We start from the raw sequence: 22,091 nt of genomic DNA, 5'->3' as shown, positions 1-22,091 counted from the left end.
TTTTATAAAAACTCTTTTTATTGGCTAAAAACATTAATCCCTTCACTTAATTTTTGGAAATTTGAACACTAATATAGGACAAAAGAATTTATTTTTCCATAGATATGTATATATATTTTATGTTATTTCTATAAATAAACTTTACAAACATATAATTTTACTAAAATGGATGAGACCCTACACAGAATAGTAGGCGACACATGCCTTTACATGTTTGGAGAGGTGTGAAACAGAAAAACCTTTTTAATTTTCACACCTCTCCACATGTGTCACCTACCATTATCCTTTATTGTAGCATTTCTGTACAAACACATGTCCTCAAAGTGGTCATTTTATGAAGGTGAAAAAAAAAATCCTTAACTTATCGTTTTGACAGGTCAATTTATCTTCCTATGATAAGTGATAATTATCAAGAGCAGTACTTATAAGCGAGTACAAGAACCCAATTAACATGATGTAAAATTATTAAAGTAAAGCTGCATCACTGAAAGAAAATAGGAATAGGCCATGAAAAGTACTAATATTTCAGTGTCTGAAACCCAAATACGCGGTTGGAGTTGGAAGCAAAAATATATATATAACCAGTTGAAGTTGATCGTTTGACATGCAAATATATATATATATATATATATACACCCCATTTCTGAATGGTTTTGAGTCCCAAATTTTGACACCCATTAATTGGATTTCAAATTACTGCAAAACAGTTTGAAAAACTGCAGAACTACATAACATGGTCAAACGAAGACTTCTTGATACTTGATTTCATATGCCAATATGCTCTATAGCCTTACCAAAGCTTTTTTGCACTCTGCCATCAAAGTTTCATAATTAGTACTTGTTGTTACATTTAAAACCAATATAAAGAAACCGATAGGAAAAAGTTATCACATTGGTTAATACTTAATACAGATTTGATACTTCTAAACAAGCTTTACTCGTCTTTGATTCTAGATTGTTGCAAACAACAATTCAAGCAGGAACAAATTTAATTTAAGAAAAAAAAAATGGGTACAGAAACTACCCCCACCATTTTACAAACATTGTTTAGAAACAAAATTATAGTATGAAATTCTTTGTCAAATCAGTTTTTTTAGTTGAATGCTTCACTCTTCTTTTAATTATGAACTGATCAATCAACTTGTTCCCACCGGACTGAGCTTTGGCATGGTAAAAAACAGAGGTACCACTTTAATTATCAACTGATCAATCAATAGACATGCAGTAAGTCTACTAGAGTAGTTTAATTTGTCACACTTAACCCAAAAAAAAAAAAAAAAAATTCTTTAGTTCCATCCATGAAGAATAATATGATCCTCGACCCAAAGGTACAAATGCAACATAGAAGAGAACATCTAGTCCAGACTTGGTACAAAAAAGAGAGGAGGGTAGAACAAACTAGCTAATTGCATCATAAGCAAATTGCTGACAACAATGATATTATGATAGAAACAAAAGGTGTTGGAACTTTTTTATTTTTATTTTTTTTCCCTTTTTGAAAAAAAAAAAAAAAAAGACCAAAAACAAAAACAAAAACAGAACAAATTGATGTCAGTTGAGTGCAAAGTTGATGTATGGTTGAAGGTAAAAGTTCGATACTACCAGGGATTCCCACTATTCTTCTTCGCATCTACCTGTGATCTTTCTTAGAGAAGGGGGAGGGCATTGTTTTTTTGGCGAAGAAAAGGGTCCGCTAGCTTTGGACATTTCCATATAAAAATTTGTTGCAGACAATCAGCAACCACAGGATTTGTACTCTTGCAGAAGCTCTTCAACTCTGGTAGGACCCATAATTCCAAACATGTTAATTTAGGAAAAGTGAATTTGTTGATTTCATCAGCTTCATCTCCTTCGATAAGCTCTTCATTACCATCTGATGCTGATGCTACTATTTCTACTATCTTCTCACAAAATCTAACCTGTATTTCTGCCAGATTTTGAAGGTTTGATGCCATTGCAGGGGTGAACAATATCTTTATATTTGGACAATCATATATTGAAAATTTTTTCAGAGAGGAAAAAGTAGCAGGTGGGATTAGTGATGATGCACCTCTTATCTCTCTCCCAACCAGTCCATGTAAATTCAACAAATTCTCCAGATGTATTGACTCAAGACTCTGAACAAGAGGAAGGTTACAAGAAGAAGAGCAAAGCATGTGTTTCATCCCATTACAACAGTCAACAAAACACATTCTCAAATCAGTTGCATTCCTCAACGACAAAACATCGCATAGATTACTTGCATCGTGGCATTGGCCAATATAAAGGAATTGGATGTCTTTGGGTAATTGAAGTGAGTGTCTTCCAACTTTGCTTTCACTTATGTTGCATAGTTGTAAACATAGAGCTTTTCTATATGCATTGGCAAACTTCTTAAGGGGATCATTTTTAGAGTAAAGTCCCACTTGAAGAATGTACCTATTCGGGCCATTCTTCCCCCAAGATCTTACGTATGTATTCAAGTCATTTATGTCGTATAATTGTCCTTTAAATATTTCCAATTTGTTCAAACTGGCTATCTCCTCTCCTCGAACTTTGGCGGTGGATATTTGGAAATCATGAACCACAAGGTACTGTAGACGGGAAAGTTGTGATAAAATACCATCAGGAATCATCTTTAGGGTTCTTATGTCCATATTAAGGTATTTCAGGTTTTCTAACTTCTCCATGCCATGTGGTACTTCTACTATTTGTGTGTTAGCCAAATCCAACCTCCTCAAAGCCTTGAGCTTAGCCAAAGAAGGCACGTGCTTCAACCTCCTACATTCTCTAAGCAATAAGGAAGTGAGGTTCCTCAAGTCAGATATCGAATTGGGTAGATTACCAATACAACTACCTGACAGATCCAGAACATTAAGCTCATTCATATGTGAGAAGAAACAACTTGGAATGCTATTTGTGTTGAAGTTTTCTCGAAGAAGCAATGTCGAAAGTCTAGGACATTTTGGTGATGTGCTGGAAGAAATTTTGGATATGAAGTTACACATCAAAGAGACTCTCACAAGATCATCGGTCCACTTTTCTTCTTGTGGTATATCTCTCAATCCCACTCGCGCTTCGACCAAAAATGGGGTACTCACACTCGCAATTTTGATGGCCATGTCTCTTAATAAGTCATGCATCTTCACAAACCTTTTCCCAAGGCTGTTTGTTCCACCTTCTAATAAGCAAGCATTCTCCAGTTTATTCAATATGGTATGACCCTTTATAAACTCTGCTCTTCTACTATCCATCTCATCGATGAATCCTTCATCAATAAAATATTCTATCAACAACTTTCTGTCAATTTTGAAGTCTTCAGGAAATAATGAGCAATATAAAAAACATTGCTGAACTTTAGGGTCTTTCAGCTTGTCAAAGCTATATTTCAATACATGGAACACATCTGTTTCCATGTCCTCTTGCCCCATTTTTGATACTTTGATTCTCTCAAACGCAGCACTCCACTCGCATATGTCATCCACACCCTTCATGCTTCCTGCCATTGTAATAATCCCAAGAGGCAAACCGGCACATTGTTTCGCCAAAGACCTTGCAATTCTTTCAACTTGATGAGGAAGCGTTATACCAGGCCCAAGCTTCTCCATAAATAGTTTCCAAGCTTCTTCTTCACAAAGGGGCTCTACTTTGATATGTTTCTGGCAGTCCATCCTTCGACAGACCTCCAATGACCGAGTTGTTAAAACCAACTTACAGCTTTTACTGACAGGAACTCCCACTTTTTCTAGAGGAATATGATGCCACACATCATCTAAAATCAGTACAAAGTGTGACCTTCTACTTAAGGCCCATGCCAGTCTTGCCGCCCTTTTTCTCTCATCATCTTCATCCGAAAGATCAAGATGCACAGTCTTTGCAATGTCATTCTGCAATTTGTAAATGCTGAAATTTTGTGAAACAGTGACCCAAGATACATAAGTGTTTGGATGATTCAAAAGTTGGTTGAAGGTATGTGTAACCAGGGTTGTTTTCCCAACTCCTCCCATCCCATATATACCAATAATTGAGTCACTGTCATTCAATAAATATTCCAAAATCATATCCCTGTTGTTGTGAAACATTTTTCCTGCTAGTTTTGTCGCAAGCAGCGGATATCCACCATTCTGATCAGCTGCTTCAAGTGTGAGTCCTTTAGGAAATCCACCTTGTTGAATAAGTTCTGTAATTTCTGATGTAGAACTATCCATACTTCTCCACAATGATATTTGTGTATACCATCTCCTATTTGGAAGTTCTTGCTCAATTTGTTGAACTTCATTCTTCATCCTTCCAACATCGGTCAACCATTTTTCAACTTCCTTCTTCCTTTTCTTCAATGAAATTCGCTCTGCATATTTCAACTCTTCTTTAACATCGTCTTCTCTGCTTTCTAAGACTTCTAGTTTTCTTTTCAATCCATGCATTTTTTCATCTGTGGTTTCAACATGCTTAAGGTGTTTCTTAATTAGGAGCGCTATAAATTCCATACCTATAGTAAGAAGGCCCATGAAAATTAGGCACCTAGACAATGCATATATATAATTGAGCAACAGAGCAGTGCACAAATTTAGACAGATTAGAATTTGCTCTAATACAATTTTCAAGGAGCAAAACTTAAGAAGAAAAATAGCATATGCACATACGCAAAACATAGGCTATATATATCACATGTTTGCATGTGTCAAAGAAAAGGAGCTAAACCAAAATAATCAAAAAGACATGGGTAAAAACCAAATATTCTCTGATATAGCAGTGGGACCAATGGAGAATACCTAACTCTTGAAAGATTAAGACTTCATTTGGGAAAGAAAAAATTAAGGGAAAGAAAACATCTCTGTTTTTAGTCCTCTTTATGAAACTAATGTGAAATAAATTGTGACTGTACATCTTTTTTTTTCCCCCCTCAGTTTCAATGTTATGCTTTTCTTTGTGCAAAATTTTCTTACCAGATTATGAAAAGAAAAATCCTTTTCTTTTCCTTCATATTTTACTCTATGATCCATAATAATATAACCCCAGAGATTGAATGTGGCAAGATGAGACAGAGCAAATCACAGTGACAAAGGGGGGGGAAAAAAAAGACAATTATTTTCGTTTTTGTAATAAATTTTAGACACTTTTATTATTATTATTGTTATTATTTTCTGATATAGAAGGAATAATGGAGAGTACCTAAACTCTTGAAAGACAAAGTTCATTTAGTTATGTACTAGAGAAAGAAAACACCTCTTTTTTATTTTTTATTTTTATTTTTATTTCTCTTATGAAACTAATGTGAAATAAATTATTAAATTTACATGTTTTGTTCATCACTTTCAATATTTCTTTTTTCAATTTTTTTTTTTAACATATAAGAAAATTGTATACTCATTAACAAGTATGGAAATAAACAATGAGATGCAAGGTATAGTAAAATGAAATTGAGGACTATGTCTTAATTTCATTGTTTCTTATAATAAAATTAGGCTTTAGGCTTTTATTCTTAGTGAGTTAATTACAATGAAATTTAAAAAAGAGAAAATTTATGTTATTCAATATTACTGATCATCATATGCCAGCATATTACCAAATGAAAACCATAAAATAATAGAAAGAACATATACCTGGGCAACGACAAGATGATAATTCTTTGATGTAGGCAACGACAAGATGATAATTCTTTGAGATCTTCTACCTCAACTGTAATAAAATGAAGGACAGAAATGAAGCTCGCATAACGAAACAAAGAATCATGGACAACTTTATTTAAATGCTAATTAGTAATTGCAGTGCCTAATAAGAGATCATGAGATTCTGATAATAATAATAATTAATTAACATATAAACGAGCATGTAGCATGCTAAAATAAAGAATGAGTGCGAAATTAGATGTAGGATTAAGTCAACGTTGTTATATATATTCAACATTATATTAAATTAAAGAAAAAAAAAATGCTATTTGTAAGGTTATAATCATGAACATGACCCAGATGTCGTTCGGCAATTTCAGTGGCTATCTATGAAATTTTTTTTTTTAAATTAGATTTTTAGAATAACAAATCAATACATAATTAAATACAGCCAATGAATAATTCCATATCAACAATAATTCCATATATTATTATCACCACTAACGATAAAGCTCTAAATTAAAATACTTTTTTTTTTTGGGTGGTAAACTTACATATTACAAACTCTACAACCTATAACAAAAGCATTTAAGAAATCCACTGCCTAATTCATATATCAAGCTCCTTATCATAAAGCTTCTGAGCACATTTCTTTTTTAAGAAGAGCATATCCTCTTATGTCAAGTTCAAGGGTAGTTTAGTATGCAAAAACTTTATACATTTGAGCACAAAAATCTCATAGTCACCACTGAAAAAAATTATTATTAGAACAAAACAAAAATATAATTACAATCATATTCAATAGTTAAGATTTAATTAACAAACATGTGAGTGTTGGACTAATTACTCATTAATTTGCTAGGGGTAATTTTCTACTAATGCACAAGTGAACCCATTAACAGAATCCACAATATCCAAATGTTCCTCATAGAAGCAGGCAGAACACAATAAATAAAGCTACATGTAGCATAATTTTTTAAAATATGCCATCCCTTTGTTTCGATTGCCCAGCCTTATCCGAATCATGTATGGTCATATCTTGCTCCTTCAAATTTACATGTCCTAAAAGCCAATGTGTGCATCACTTATTTAAGGGTATCAATAATTGTCAAGACAATACATGAAACAGTTAGGAAAATAAATAAATAAATCGTGAACATTAAACAATTTGGACATTTTATTTGTACATAATTTACACTTTTCTATGGCTTGGACTCCTTCATTTGAAGCTCAAAATATACGATTGCATTTCATCTAGGAACACATATTAGATGAATTGGCATTGAATTTTTTATAAGACATCTTAACGTATCTCTACAACAAAATAAATTATCAGTGATTCATAATAAATTATCAGTATGCACTCACTCTGTCCTTCCCCTTTCAAAAGGGAAAATCCACTAGTAAACAACTAAAAATATGACAACCACAAAAATTAATTGCTTACCAAAAATCTACCATCAATCATCTCAAAACTAGGATCAAAGACATCCGGGAATCGATTGACATGTGCTTGGAATAAGTAAGGCATAACTTCTATATGCTGCGTTGAAATACAAGTTAATTTTAAATTACAACCATTTAGGTTTAACAACTATGAAATTTTAGCAAACTAATAAATAAAAATCTGGATCCAAAACATACTTACATTGTGAATTAGCCACTGTTCACTAGTTAGAAGCCTATCGAAAAAATCTTCATCCACACAAAAAAGATCTATATCTACCTCTATTGCATGATCAGACATCTTTATATATTAGTCAAACTTTTTTACAAGTTTAGAGTTGCCCTGCAATTTTTTATGTATGCATCCAACACTATATGGAGTAGTAATAGCACTTGTGGCCTTCCTATCATATCTTCCAATATCTACCAACTGTTTAGCAGCTGTGATATTTCTAGCATGTCTTTCGACTGGAAACTTTGATGAGACATTGTATTAATAATCTTAATACTTTTTCTTATATCACCCAAAATTGATGGACGCAACTATCTATCATTAGGGGTGGCATCACATCCTAACTCTTAAGTCTTTTCATCTTCTAACTGACATCACCTTCAATTTTTGCTCTCATCCCATCTCCCAAACCAATAGTGACATCACTTTCCAAATCTTCTCTCCTATCATCTGCCAAGCTGGCGGTGGCATCATCTCCTAAATCTGCTCCCCTTTTATCTCCTAAGCTTAGAGTGTCATCACCTCCCAAAATTTAAGGTTTGAACAATCACTACCATCTTGTGGAACAGCCCCTTTTTTTTTTTAATACTACCATCTTGTGGTGGCTTATCTCTGACAACAGGTGCAAAACCATATGAGCTAGTATCTTGATGTACATTCCAAGCAATTTTGCCAACATATGAGAGCTCATCTTTAGTTGCATCCAGTACACCAACTACTAAGTATTACGAAAAAAAAAAAGTGAAGTATATTTTTACATATATATATACATATAAAGTATTATTTTCTTCCATCGCGATGATGAAATATAGATGCAGCCTCTTTAAACATTGGTATGTGTAAAATATGCCGGTTGAGAATCCAAGGAACTAAAATATCCTGCATCTTATTTCCAAAGTTTTCAATTAATGAAGGAATAGTCTCAAATCTCCAAATCGATCAAAAAATAAATAAATAAATAAATAAAAACTATTATCAAACAAACTTTAATTTATAGACTTACGAACTTACCATAAAAGCAAATGGAAATCCACAAACACTATATGCCTTTGACTTGTTAAATGCCACAGACTCTCTATGCTCAAAAGCACTTTTTAGTGATCTAAAGGTAGTTATGTAAGATAATGTATTCGATGGATATTTGTTGAAGTATTCTAAATCATCCACCATTTCCAAATGTTCATGGGGTGTGGTAGCCATACATTCCCTAACAAATAGCACTGTCTCAAGAAAATACAATAAAGCCAACTCTAACCTATCAGCGTCGCATTCTTCGTCATCTTTACATTTTGTAGTCATGAAAGCTTGAAGTATTTGTGAGTTTGTAACTTTTAGCTTTCTTCCAAAATATGTGTCATTAATACGAGTGGAGTGGTTAACTCGCCTATCAGGTTCATGACCACACTCTAAATGTATAATTAGTGCGAGCTCTCAGTGAGTAAATCTACCACCAGAACATCTTAAATTAAACACCATTACATCTTTGCCGTCACAAATATACTGCCTATATAATATGTTGTTTACAATGTGGCCACTGAACTGTATCTCATTGGCCTTGAAAAAGTGGCCAAAACAACTATCCTCGAACTTCTTTTTTGAGTCGGAGTTAGCTTGAACTTAATATCTGACACAGCTTTCCAAAAGTTCAACCTGTAATTGACCTTCATCCTAAATATCTTTGAGTTCCAAAACCTTTGACTAAATATTGGTTGCTTTTCTAAATCCATTTATCTGGAAAAAAAAATTACAATTAATTAATTATAAGATATTTAATTATTAAACAAATAGAAAGGAAAGAAAAAATATTAAATAGGAAAAAAGGAAAATCTGGAAAACTTTTCACCAAAGGAATGGTATTTTTCAAGTTTAGGAACAAAATTCAGACCATAAGAAATGTTTATCCATCTACTAAAAATGATTTTCCAATTGAAGGAAATTGATTTACAATAGAAGGAAATTGTTTTCCGATAGGAGAAAATTGATTTCTAAAAAGAGTAAATTATTTTTTATAGGAGGAAACTTTTTTCCGATAGGAGAAAAATGTTCTAGATGCCAAAGCAAGAGAGGTCTTCTCAGTTGACAAAAGCATTAGTAGCTGAAAAGGTATGCCTTAGGAAGATAACTATTAATTTGAAAGCTTTGAACACTAGTTCAATGCCCGTCACTAGAAAATAGCTGCTGCTTCAACAACTGATTATTCAATTCTCCAAGTACACTTTCCCCATCAATACATTTTGTTGCTTTTTAATTTCAATACAAACCTTTGAATCTTTGGCTGCCACACCTTTTTGTCATGTTGGAAGTGCATGCTTAAAATAAGTCTTCATTGGACACTAAAGATATTTTAAACAATATATTCAGACTCATGCCTAAGAAAATAAATGATGAGTATTTGAAAATATAAGTAAAAGATAAAATAAAATCCTATAACACCAAAGACTAAGGCAAGGAGAGACTGTATTAGATACAGCAACTCTAATACATCTTCTCTATACTATAAATGAGAAGAGAAGCAGTTTTTGGTCCTCTTTTACTGTCTATTTTAGTCCAAAAATGGCACTCTCCCATGTGTTTTTGCACCCCTTTTCCATCCATGTGTCAGGAGATGATTGCTCACTCTCAACATTATCTAAACAACTGATTTCCTTCTATAGAGGAAGTGGTAGGAAATCGCTTAACGCTTTCCTTTCCTCAACTCCTCTTGGCCATTGTTGAGCACAGTGAGCTTAGACTCGAACTGGTAGCCTTGGTGGGACCTCATGGTCAGAGGGAGTTTCCGCCTGGTGGAGTATGCGTAGGATACGAACACATCGTTGCAGGAATCGGCGGCCGGAGCTGGAGCTACAATGGATTGAGAAATTGAAAAGGGTATGCTTGAGAAAATTAAAAGAAGAATGGGGTTGAAAATCAAGAAACAGGTGGCTTTCAAAGCCATTTTTTCCCCCAAAACCTCTCTCTGCTTTTGGGTCTTTCGGATTCAAAGTTTGGATTTTGAATATAAGAGAGAGAAGAGAGAGAGAGGAGAGAGACATAAAACTATAAAAGACATTGTTTTTTATTTCAATGAGAAACAGGGAGAGAAAATGAAAGCCCAAACGCATAGCAGTGTATATTGGATATACAGCTGTATTTAAATTCTCATTGACATGATCTCATCTATGGCCAACAATAACAAATCTCTTCTCATTTTCTTATCTCCTTCTCCTTCGTCAGAAGACTTAAAACAATTTTCCCAAAAATCCATTATACATATGCCCGACTAAAGAAGAACCGCTCCATAAATCTCCTATTAGATTTGATTGGAGAACAGAACCACATTAGGTATTCTCTCTCCCTCTCCTCTGGTGTTCCCTCTTCCTTCTTTTATGTTTCTTCAATTTTGAACTTATTTATATTCATTTCTTTCTTTTATCTCTCACATAAAGCTTTCTTTTATTTCTTGGTCATTTTAGTTTTTTCTTTTTTTTCCTCTTTTTTTTTGTTCCTTCCCCCCCCCCCCCCCCCCCAAAAAAAAAAAAAAGAATTGACAAGTCTTGATGATTTTACAAAGAAAATAATACTAATAATAATTAAAAAAATAAAAAAGAGACAGAGTCAAAGAATAGAAAGAAAGAGGTTTGTGATTTGGAAGAGAGGGTTTGAGCGTATCAATTGGAAAACCCTGGTCTTGGCCGAGAGCAATTCAGAGCCATGTTGCGGGAGAGATCTAGAAGAGGCCTCTACCTCCTGCTTAAGCGGTACACCGACCTTCTACAATTAATTTCTCTTCCTCCTCAGATTAACCTTTCAGTTTTTGTATTTGGTTCCCAAGAAAACTAAAAAACTAGAATATCTTATTTTATGTTTTTGTGGGATGGGGTAAATTTTTTTTTTTTTACTTTTTTTTTTTTTAATCTTTTGTGAGCCAAATATTGAGTGAAACAAAAATTTATGGAGTTTTATATTTCGCTTACTAAACTATAAATGAAAATTCAATTTTTGTATTTAGTTCCCAAGAAAATTAAAAAACTAGAATATCTGATTTTATGTTTTTGTGAGATGAGGGTAATTTTTTTTTTTTTTTTTGCGAGCCAAATATTGAGTGAAACAAAAATTTATGGAGTTCTACATTTCGCTTACTAAACTATAAATGAAAATTCCTAAGATTATATGTATGCTGAATTTCTTTTTTTTTTTTTCCACTAGATATTTGATAGCTGTTAAATGGTGCGTAATTTTAACATTGGATTTGGTTAGTGGTTAAATGGAACATGCTTAAATCCTTATGGATGATGGCAGAAAAAGTGATTAGTAAGCTGCTTTTGGTTTATGAGATAGTGAAATATCACAAAAGATGGCTCATTTTGTTATTTTTCTTTGTTTTGTGTTGCAATTCTTAAACACGATCTCTGTCTAAGTTTGATTTTTGAGTTTCAAAGAATGATGATTAATTTCAATTATTAATTTTTGTGGATCTCAATCATAATGGCAACTAAATATCTGAAAATACTCAAATACAGTGGAGTTTTTCTTGCAACAAGTCTCGTTATTTTGGCCAGCGAGCATGATCCTTAATCATAATGTAGCCTGTTTTTGCTTTTAAATGCAGCATATTGACAAATTAGCAAAAGTTATAGAAGGGGGTAATTGGGGACTCAACAAATGTACAAGTCGATCAGTGCAAGGTATAATCATTTCTTTTTCCTGTTTTATTCTTGTCCTGTTCATTTAGATAAAAAATTTATCTTATATTTCACACCTGAGATGAAAAATACAATTCCATTGATTATAAATTCTTCATGCATAATTAATTAGTGTGTTTTTAATGGGGGAAAAAACCCAGGAGTTGTTATTTACCATCATAGATGTAGATGAATTAGTCTGTCCTTATGATTTCATAATGGTCATTTTTCTTCTATGTAACAAGCTATCTTTATTATTAATTCATGTATGCACTGCTGATGAAAGTCGTGTATGCTTTATTGCAGATATGCATCTCCGCACAGGTATTCTGAAGCATTGGATGTCCTTCAGGCAGGCACATGCATTCGACTGGAACATGGGCAGGTCATACAATTATGAACACTTGAATATTTGCATAATATCTTCCCTGCATTTAGATATAACTTTATGCCATTTGAGCACATCCATTGCAAGTATCTGTGATAGGGCTCGCAATATGATAATATTGGGTTGAGTTTTAGCCTACTGTTCAACCATTAGGTCCATTTCTATCCTGGTTAACATGTGTGTCTTCATCCATCTGACTTATTATATGTGAACCTGATTTCATTTTTTAAAAAAATTATAATATATCTATAGTTGAGATAAGTGAAGCTGAGGCTGTTTATGATCTGTACATCTTGGAGCATATCATAACATTGTGAAGTTTCATGCATATGGAAACATTTCAGGTTACCTGTGGGGCAGAGTTAGCTGTGTTGTTTGTCAAGACACCTGTCAAAGGAAAAGTTCCTTATGATGATAAAACGCTTGGTCAGTTTTTAACTTATGATGTAGTATTATATGCTTATCAATTTTCTCTTGGTTGGTTCTTACCTTTCACTATTATAATAAGTACTGGTTGAGTTTCCCTTGGTGGTTATAAATACTTTGTTTTATCTTATGCTATATATTCTGAAGTCTTCTAATATGAAGAAACTGTATCACATGATTATATGGCGATTTATGGTTTTTAGTCTATTTAACATTTCTGGTGTTGTCTTTCTTGGTAATTATGATAATCTTCTTAGATCGTGCTAGGAAAATTTATGAGAAGTTTCTAAGATTCCTATTGCGGCACTAAATTTAACCGAAGATCAGGACATCCAACAACTTTTTGAAGCAATTGGTGCTGCAAAAACACGTGTAGAGGGTTGGTCATCATTTTTAAAAGCTGCTAGACAATATGCCATTTCTTTTGCTATAATAATATGCATCTATCACAATAACATCTTTGCATGGAAGTAAAATATGCCATTTCATTTGCTATAATAACATGCTTCTGTCACAATAACATCTTTGCCTGAAAATAATGGTTTGGAAAGGATGCATGTGAAAACGAATCCCTAGGATATTTATCCCAGAAAGAAAGAAAAAGAGAAAGAAAAAAGTAATATCCTTGGGGGGCAGGGGGGGGGGGGTGGGTGAAAGCATTTAATTATGCTTAATGCAATGCCAACAAATTAATTTTTTGATTATCATCTTTTATTCAGTATAAATTTTTTGAAAGTAATCATCTTCATTATGTCTATGTGTGTGTTAATGGGAGTTTTAAAGAAATTATGATATATTATTTTATATTATTTGTTGAAAATTATGTTGATTAATTAACACTAATAAATAAAAAGTATTTTGTTTTCTCATGTGGATCAAGTATTTTAACATCCATATAAAATAATTGTTTTTGTTTTTGGAGGTGTGAAAATATATATATATACACACACACACATATGATTAACACTATTACACATCAATACACGTGCAAAGCACGTGGGCGAAACCTAGTTTTAAGAAATAAAGGTTCAAAGATGAGAATTGCTAGAGCTCCCAGCTTTTAAACTTAAGTTGCAAAGGGGGAAAAAAAATAAAAATAAAGAAAATAGAATATTGTTTGGAATATTGGTTTAGACTTTTCAATGATCAATTTGTCACTTGAAATTCAACTTTAGCCAAAAAGTCTTGATTATTCCATCATGATGTCTCTTAAAGCCACAAGGTCCACCTTAGTAATCAAACTTTTCTTATCACCAAACCACCTAGACACCAAAAAATTATCATCCACTTCTCAAGAAGTACGACATCTTTCAAGCGCTTGGTAAATCAACTTGATTTCTAAAGAAGGGGCAACATCAATTTGCCTACCATAAATAATTATTATTATCTACCACTCACCATCTTAAACTCTTATCCTTCCTAAAGAAAGACTCCAAATAATCAACCTTATTAAAAAGTGTACAAAAAATATCAAAACCACTAAGCATCAGCTTACAAACATCATTAAGTTATTACGAAGGTGGTCAATATTCATGAAGTATCATATTATAGTATCTTACTTCCAACATATTAATATATTAATATCAACACTCACTTGGATCATCAACCATACTGATAAAAAAAAATTGAAAAAACAAGATGAATATAACATTATTTAATATTACCAAGTATTTTAAATTTAGTACAGTAAAGCAATCAAAGGAGGAAAAGCTCCTCTATGAATAGGATTAAAAAGCAAAAGTAATGTAACCATACAATTGAAGTATTAAACGGTATGTATTTAATTAAGAGTTTAATGGATTTAAAATGAGTTATAGAGTTTAAAAGATTTAATAGATTATTATGGAATTCCATAGATTGCATAAAAAATTTATAAGAATCCAACGAAATCTTTGGGTTTAAGACTGTGTTTCATATTAACAATTTTCTTTACAATTCTATTGTTAAAATCCTTTCAAATCCATTAAAATCTATCATTTTTTAAATTTTTTTAAAATCAATGACTTTTTGAATACCACTAGATTTTAAAAGAATTGTATAAAGTCCTAATTGAATACATCTGGATTTTAATAGATTTTTATAAAATCCATTAAAATCTGTATTGAATATCATTGGATTTATATAGATTTTTTAAAAATCCAAATCAAATAACTTTAAACTTTTAAACACTTTTAAAATCTTTTAAACTCTAAATTGAATACACCATCTTAAATCTTACATATGTGGCAAATATTTAAAGTTATTAAAATAAATGCATTGACATAAAAGGCTACAATGATATTAAACAAAAGAGAAACAAGAGCATCATGATTAATAGATTTTACCATACTACTTCATATGATGCTATTCTTACCAAAGCAAACAAATAGATTTAGGACCTTATTAGAATGACTCAAGAAAAGATAAAACCTCAAAATGCTATTCTTATTATGAATGCCAAGCTTGAAGAGAGCCAATAGGTGCAAAACAAAGCATGTTATTCATCTCATCTGCTTCCCAACTACGTTTAAGGAAAAAAATAAAAAGGGAAAAAAGAAGAAGAAAAACTATACGCACATAACATGTGTAATTAGATAGCATATATTCAGAAATTGCACGATCAACAACTAAAAAAGGCATATCCCAAAAAGGTTATTTGTTCTGTTCAGAAAAGCAACTTACATTAACGCAGGACAAATTAGTCACCACCACCAATGCTTTTCTTTGAGCTCTCTCTCTCTCTCTCTTTGAGCTTGAAATCCTCATTTCTAAAAATTTTTCTGCATTCACTTGTAACTCTAAGAAGTCGATTTTTCTACTTCATTTTTCTGCTCGGTCCTTAAAAAAAAATCGACATTATTAACAAAACTAAAATATTTATATATTTCATCATTAAAATAAAAAATAATAATAAAAGAAAGAACCTTGGCAGATCCAAGTGTGAAGGCCATTAATTATTGAGAGGTCAAAACGGAAGTACAACCAAAGTCCCTTTGACGAAGATGGCTTCGATAGCATCTTTAGGTTGGAGCTTCAAAATGCGAGCACAATGGCAGTACAAGGATGATGATGGTGACAGCCTTTGAGATTGGAAGATAATGAGCTAGCAGCAATAGTGTGAAGGATAAGCAGCGATGGCAACAGCGATGAAGAGAGAACGGTGAACGGGAGGTTGAACTAAGGTTGGATTTGCATTCTTCTCGATAAATTTTTCAAAAATAAAACAATTTAAACCCTAGCCTAAACGTTTTGAAATGGAAAGTACAAGAAAAAAAAAAAAATTTGTATTATTGAAGGAAATTTTGATCTGAATATGTAAAAAGATGTTTTTTTTTTTTTTTTTTAAATTATTATTTTTTAATGGTTGATTTGTAAAATGACCATTTTGTTTAAAAAAAAATCCTCTTGAGAAAGGTTCGGATGGGTCCCGATCTTGAAGTCAAGGGACGGCGCTGGCATCCAATTCTCCGCCGCGTGGAATGATCTTCCCATCCCATTTCTCACGTGGGGGGTTATATGACATGGCCCTAGAAGCAACCAATAGGCCCACCAAGTTGGATCAATGGCTCAACTAAATTAATTGGGTCATATTTCATCATGGGCCGAGCTATATGATGAGTTGGACTAAGGGGAATAACAGTTAACCTCCTTCAAACCTTGCAGAGGATAGGACACAAATTTCATCAGCTAAACACAGAATTTTAGACGTGGTATGGTGATGGAATTATGGCTCTCTCTCTCTCTCTCTCTCTCTCTCTCTATCCTATTGTCCCCAAACATCATCTACATGGTAAACCAGTGAAAAATCATGAACATGAAACGGAAGGTTACGCTGCTCACTAGGGAATCAGAAAGGAGTAGTGACTGATGGAGATATCAGAACGCTGTGAACAAGATGATGAATGGTGAGGATGAAGACAGCAGAAACGGTAACAAACGATACAATAAACTTCATAAATTCTTATCTTTTATTTTGCTGAAAATTATTACTATTATTATTAGGATTCACAAATTCGGAGTAGGTGTAGCTGTGAGGGGTATATTAATGGAGCAAAAGGCAAAAATATATGTAAGAGGGGGAATTTTTAGCATCATATAATAATTATGAAAATGATAAGCCACTATTAAATGCATATTCCCTTACAGTTCAAAGCACCTTAATTCAGAAAAAAAAAAAACTTTTTTGTTGGAGAAAAAAAAAAGGCATTTAAATGTTAAAGGACTATATAAAATCTTATAGATTACTTGGAGACATTAACATTTCATGTGGTTGAAAGTATTGGATAGATGTTGAAAGACTTGGCTTGTATTGACTCGTAAATGCTGCATATAACAAGCACTACTTCACTGACCATATAAATGGGAACTGCATAATATTTTCTAAGTAATCCTTGCTCTTCTATCTATTTCTATATGCATACAAATTAGACTTAGCCAAAAACATCGTATAAGTGCTAATAAGAGAATTTGTGTCAGAGTCAGTTCCTATACTTTAACTTTAGTTCAGGATCCAGCATTAGAGATTTTTCATAAAACAATGATATATATTTGATTTTAGACATCTATCTATCTACCATTAGCCATCGTCAAAGTCACTGAATTAAGTGAACAGGGTTCTTCGTTTCTTGAGATTGTGTCCTCATTCTCTTTTGAGCTCCTTTCCATGAAAAAACCAGGCTGTTTAGGTGGAGGCAAAGTTGCATCGTCTTCTAACATGTAAACTATGGAGGACATTGTTGGTCTGTCACATGGGAACTTTTGGACACACAACAGCCCCACTTGAACACATTTCAGCACTTGAGCTGAATCAACATTGCACGTGTCCTCAAAATGTAGGTCTACTAAATCTAAGGCTTTGCCTTCATTCCACAGCAACCATGCCTGAAACGATGCTCTGTCATGGATGTATAGAAACAAAAATATTTTAGATATAGCAAATCTATTTTATGTTTTCTCTTACATGTCCCACTAGGTTGTGATGATGATCTGGATGATTGAACCTTCGATTTCTTTTTCCGCTCAAAATCTCTAGCAAAAGAACACCAAAACTGAAGACATCGGACTTTACTGAAAACTTCCCATCAATTGCATACTCCGGAGACATATATCCACTGCATATGGAGATCATATGATTATGAAACATAATCTAGGAGATGAATAAGTTCATATGAATATTAATAATCTCTCACTTACTATGTGCCAACTACTCTCTTTGTTCTGGTTTCTTTTTCATCACCTTCAAAGATCCTTGCTAAGCCAAAGTCTGAAATCTTAGGATTCAAGTTGCCATCTAGTAAAATATTGCTTGCTTTGAGATCCCTATGAATAATCTGAAGTTTAGAATCTCGGTGGAGGTAGAGAAGTCCTCTTGCAATACCCATGATAATATCAAATTCCTTTTCCCATCCCAGTATTTTCCTTCTTGCATTATCTGCAAATTATTTACACATGTTAATCTGAAAATTCATAATATGTATCTTTTTATCTTTTTCATTACTATTAAAGTATATATAATGTGGATAGAATTGATGTAATCATGTATTGGTTAAGAAGTTCCAGACCAAAGATAAAATGATCCAAACTTGCATTTGGCATATACTCGTAGATTAGCATCCTTTCTTCTTCTTGAATACAGCAGCCAAAAAGTGCAACCAGATTTCTATGCTGAAGCTTTGCAAGCAATTCTACTTCATTCCTAAACTCTTCAGCACCCTGTCCTGAATTCTTGGACAGTCTTTTTACTGCTATTTCTTGTCCTGTTTTAAGGTTCCCCTGAATAATATATTATATGAAAACATGTGATTTATATTACTTGCTGTCTGGTTTAGACATAAGAGTCACAGATATCACATATGGTTCAGTTTACAGTAAGAAAACAGTACCTTGTAAACATCACCAAAGCCGCCTGCTCCAATTAAATATTCAGGTGAAAAATTGTTTGTAGCAGATGCAATGGTAGCCAAATCAAATAAAGGTAATTCTAGTTCATCTTCTTTATCGATTCTTGTTCCTATTCAGTAATTGTTCTCCATGAGTTCAAGAATGCAGTGATTCACCCACTTATTATTTCAGCAATAAAAAGGAAAATGAATAAAACATAATTAAAGAAATTGGCTTACCTCTCATCTTGCTTCTTGTTTTCCAATACACACAATAGAGCATTACCAGGAGTAGTACCAACAAGAAGATGCTAGAAATAATTATTGAAACAATTATGACTGTCTTTAGTCTTCTCTTTCTTTGCATGTCACCGTTTGATTCTAGAACAGAGAAGACACATATTCAGGCTGGTGCAAGTTTCATTTCATTTTTTTTCTTTTTATTTTCTTATTTTTTGGGCATCATCGTCATCATCTTTGTTTAAGAAACAGGGCAGCCTATAACTCATGGTCTCATTCACTAATTATTTTCCTGTTTTCTTTAATTTTTGCAAACCTAGTACTACTGGAAACAAAATTGTTAAATTTATTTCGCAGTAAACTTACTAATTTCTGAAGCAGGCAATCGTAGATAGATATTTTCCTCGCTAACTTTGTTTCTCAACTCTCTGACATCAACCAGATCACCAAACCAAATCATGCACCCACTTCCTTTTTCAAGATCCGAATTGGCATAAGCTGTACAGGAACAATTTTTCAAGCATACCTCCTTGCATTCCTCCAAGCTCATACTCTTGTTGGACAAAAACTCCAAGAAGTCTGGAAATTTTACCCCCTCAAGCTTCAGAAATCCATCTCCTCGTCCCTGGCAATCCAATGGAACCTTCCTCACACACCCACTTGACCAATTCAACATTTTCCATTCTTCAACAGACCGTGGACTGAAACCCTTCAAACACTCACAAAATGGATCCGTGTTAATCCTACAAATACCATTAGCCCCACAATATCCATATCCATCGCAGGGTTCGTATGGAACTTCATACATGATAGACCATTGGGTGCTCCCGTTATACAACGTAAGACGTGCCATTGAACCATGAGAGTTTACTTGCACTCGAGTTATTACTGATTCCGCATTGGACCTGAAGCTGTAATATACCTCATCCTCATTAGATACAAGAAAGAATTTGAAAACAGGAAAGGCTAGTGTACTGGGACTACCATTGAATCGAACTCCATTCCATGGTCCTGACCGGAACTTGATGATCCTGGTTGTTCCCATGATTATAAATAGTTGAGGAAGACCCTTGAGGGTCAACCTCCAAGTGAAGTCCCCAGTTGATGGGTCGTCGTCATCATTGCTTTTCCATGATGTAAGATGTCGTTCAAAACCAGTTTTTAAGTTCCATCCAATCTTCATTCCTGCTAAAAAATTGTCTGTTGGATAATCGAAGCTCTGCCATACATAGACCTCAGAGTTTAAGCTATCTCTGTCTCCAACTACAAGGTTCCCCGACTCCAAAATTTGAGCAACTGGATTTTTTGCGACCATTGATGTATTTGTGGACCAAATAATTATGCTCCTGGTTTGGTTGGCAAGAAGAAGAAGATTTCCCTGGTTGGTGATGATCAATTCCCCATATGAATGACTGATTGGGTTATTTCTGTTTGCAACCCAGACAACTACTTCAGGAGTAGCCTTGTACCATATCCCAATATACCTGTTTTTGGAGCTTCCGGGAGAGAAGAAGCCTAGCTCGAAGGTTTGTCCTGAGGAAACTAAAGTTACACCATCAGTGATTGACTGTGTCGGAGTTATGGTGTCAATTAAATTACTATATGATTTTAAGAACAATTGGAGAAAGACCAACGCATTGAAGATGGTGAAGAGATGAAAGGTTTCCATGATTTCTTTTTTTTTTTTTTTTTGGGGGGGGGTATGCGGGGGCCTGACTAAGGTTTAGAACTTGGAGGGTTTGTTTTAGCATTTGGTAGGGATAGCTACGTGGAAAGTATGCATTGTGAACTTCAATTGTTGGGTCAATAAGGTTGATGTTTTGATATTTATTAGCTGGTAGCAAAAAAGTCTTATTTCCATAACCTTTGTACTTAGGCGAACAATCGTAGACGTCTCCTCCACCTATATTCTGTTCGTTTCTTAGGAGATTTTTGTGCTCTAAAATTGAAATTGAAATTTCTAGATAGTCACAGATCAACATGTAGGTCAAGAAGCATCAATAACCGGGCAGACTTTTGATTGACAGCGACAACATCATGTGCTAACCAAAATTTCCAAGCCAACAGCTAAATTTCTAATTCCAATATGTAAGCCAGATTTCATTCAAATCTTTTTTCTTGTTGTCTGAACCTGAACTAAAAACTTATATTATTACCCCAAAAAAAAAAAAAAAAATCTAAAACATATATGTTAAAGTAAACTCAATAGAATTCACTACTAGAATCGCGTTGATAACTGACGCAATAAATGCGCCGCACAAAATAAATAACGACGTATCACACGGTGTCGCCTAACGTCTTGTCGCTAAATCTATAAGACAACTAGCGACGCATTATAAGAGTCGCCTATCTTTGACTTTTTAGCGACTCATATTTACTTTTAGCGACGCATTAATAGAGTCGCCTATTTAGCGACGCATTGACTATTTAGCGACGCATTATTAGTGTCGCCTATTTAGCGACGCATTTTACTATTTAGCGACGTATTAATAGAATCGCCTATTTAGCGACGTATTAATAGAGTTGACTATTTAGCGACGCATTAGTAGAATTGCCTATTTAGAGACGCATTAATAGAGTCGCCTATTTAACGACGGATCGACACTTTTAGCGACGCATTATTTCTTAATGCGTCGCCCCTTCTTTTTTTTTTTAATTTTTTTTAATTTTGTGAAAAGTGATTAAAATAGTAAAAATATAAAAATAATTAAAATACAAAAAAATGAAAACTAGCTTCATCCAAAATAAATAGAATACAAAAATTTTAAATAAATATTTTGTCATAACAAATTAATTATCAAATAAATTAAATATCATCTCATTGATATATTTTTACATAATTTGTAAGCTATTGTATTTTTCATAACAAATTTAATATTAATTAAACTTCCATGAATGCATATTCATTGAGATGGAAGTTGACCTCTTGTTGACGATATTACATCCTCATACTGCATATGGAAACATTAAAAAAGTTATTAGCACTTATGCAAAATAAATAAAATATTAATCATTATTAAATTTGTAATTTAGTATAAATGAAAATTTAAAAAATATTACCATTGTTCTTAAGATTTGACGAATCACATTTCTCCCCTCACAGTCATTACAAACATAATCACTCTCACATTCATCCTCATTATCATTTTCATCGACACTTGGCAACTATATGACAAATGGATTGTGAGCCATCTTTGTATCTCCAAGAACATCTTCTTCAACAACTGTACGATGTTGTGGTGAAGTTAAAAC

The 22,091-nt window shown here is 33.3% G+C and overlaps 2 protein-coding genes across 6 annotated transcripts; both read right to left on the bottom strand.

The window, feature by feature from the left end:
• Nucleotides 1–641: 641 nt before the first annotated feature.
• Nucleotides 642–15,995, bottom strand: LOC112491001 (probable disease resistance protein At4g27220). Of its 3 annotated transcripts, none has more exons than XM_060820074.1 (5): nucleotides 15,645–15,995; nucleotides 15,403–15,558; nucleotides 5,583–5,658; nucleotides 1,635–4,468; nucleotides 642–811 (listed from the first exon to the last, which is right to left on the bottom strand). In XM_060820074.1, the coding sequence occupies exon 4, from the start codon at nucleotides 4,464–4,466 to the stop codon at nucleotides 1,647–1,649; it is 2,820 nt and encodes a 939-aa protein (XP_060676057.1). In that variant the 5' UTR covers nucleotides 4,467–4,468; nucleotides 5,583–5,658; nucleotides 15,403–15,558; nucleotides 15,645–15,995; the 3' UTR covers nucleotides 642–811; nucleotides 1,635–1,646. The 3 variants fall into 3 exon arrangements, with proteins under 3 accessions (XP_060676057.1, XP_060676058.1, XP_024927708.3); XM_060820075.1 differs by having other exon boundaries at nucleotides 15,403–15,548; XM_025071940.3 differs by lacking the exons at nucleotides 15,403–15,558; nucleotides 15,645–15,995 and adding an exon at nucleotides 7,036–7,234.
• Nucleotides 15,996–17,008: 1,013 nt separating this feature from the next.
• On the bottom strand, nucleotides 17,009–20,564 carry LOC107431033 (G-type lectin S-receptor-like serine/threonine-protein kinase At4g27290). 3 transcript variants are annotated; one of them, XM_060820108.1, is made up of 8 exons: nucleotides 19,824–19,992; nucleotides 19,206–19,750; nucleotides 18,840–18,980; nucleotides 18,603–18,730; nucleotides 18,282–18,492; nucleotides 17,914–18,151; nucleotides 17,681–17,831; nucleotides 17,009–17,601 (listed from the first exon to the last, which is right to left on the bottom strand). In XM_060820108.1, the coding sequence occupies exons 1-8, from the start codon at nucleotides 19,844–19,846 to the stop codon at nucleotides 17,287–17,289; spliced, it is 1,752 nt and encodes a 583-aa protein (XP_060676091.1). In that variant the 5' UTR covers nucleotides 19,847–19,992; the 3' UTR covers nucleotides 17,009–17,286. The 3 variants fall into 3 exon arrangements, with proteins under 3 accessions (XP_060676091.1, XP_048323581.2, XP_060676090.1); XM_048467624.2 differs by having other exon boundaries at nucleotides 19,206–20,559; XM_060820107.1 differs by lacking the exon at nucleotides 18,840–18,980 and having other exon boundaries at nucleotides 19,206–20,564.
• Nucleotides 20,565–22,091: the final 1,527 nt, after the last annotated feature.

Source organism: Ziziphus jujuba, chromosome 1, assembly GCF_031755915.1.
Source record: "Ziziphus jujuba cultivar Dongzao chromosome 1, ASM3175591v1".
Taxonomy (NCBI): Eukaryota; Viridiplantae; Streptophyta; class Magnoliopsida; order Rosales; family Rhamnaceae; genus Ziziphus; species Ziziphus jujuba.
The sequence above is the reverse complement of the archived record's forward strand: the minus strand, read 5'-3'. Positions and strand labels throughout refer to the sequence as shown.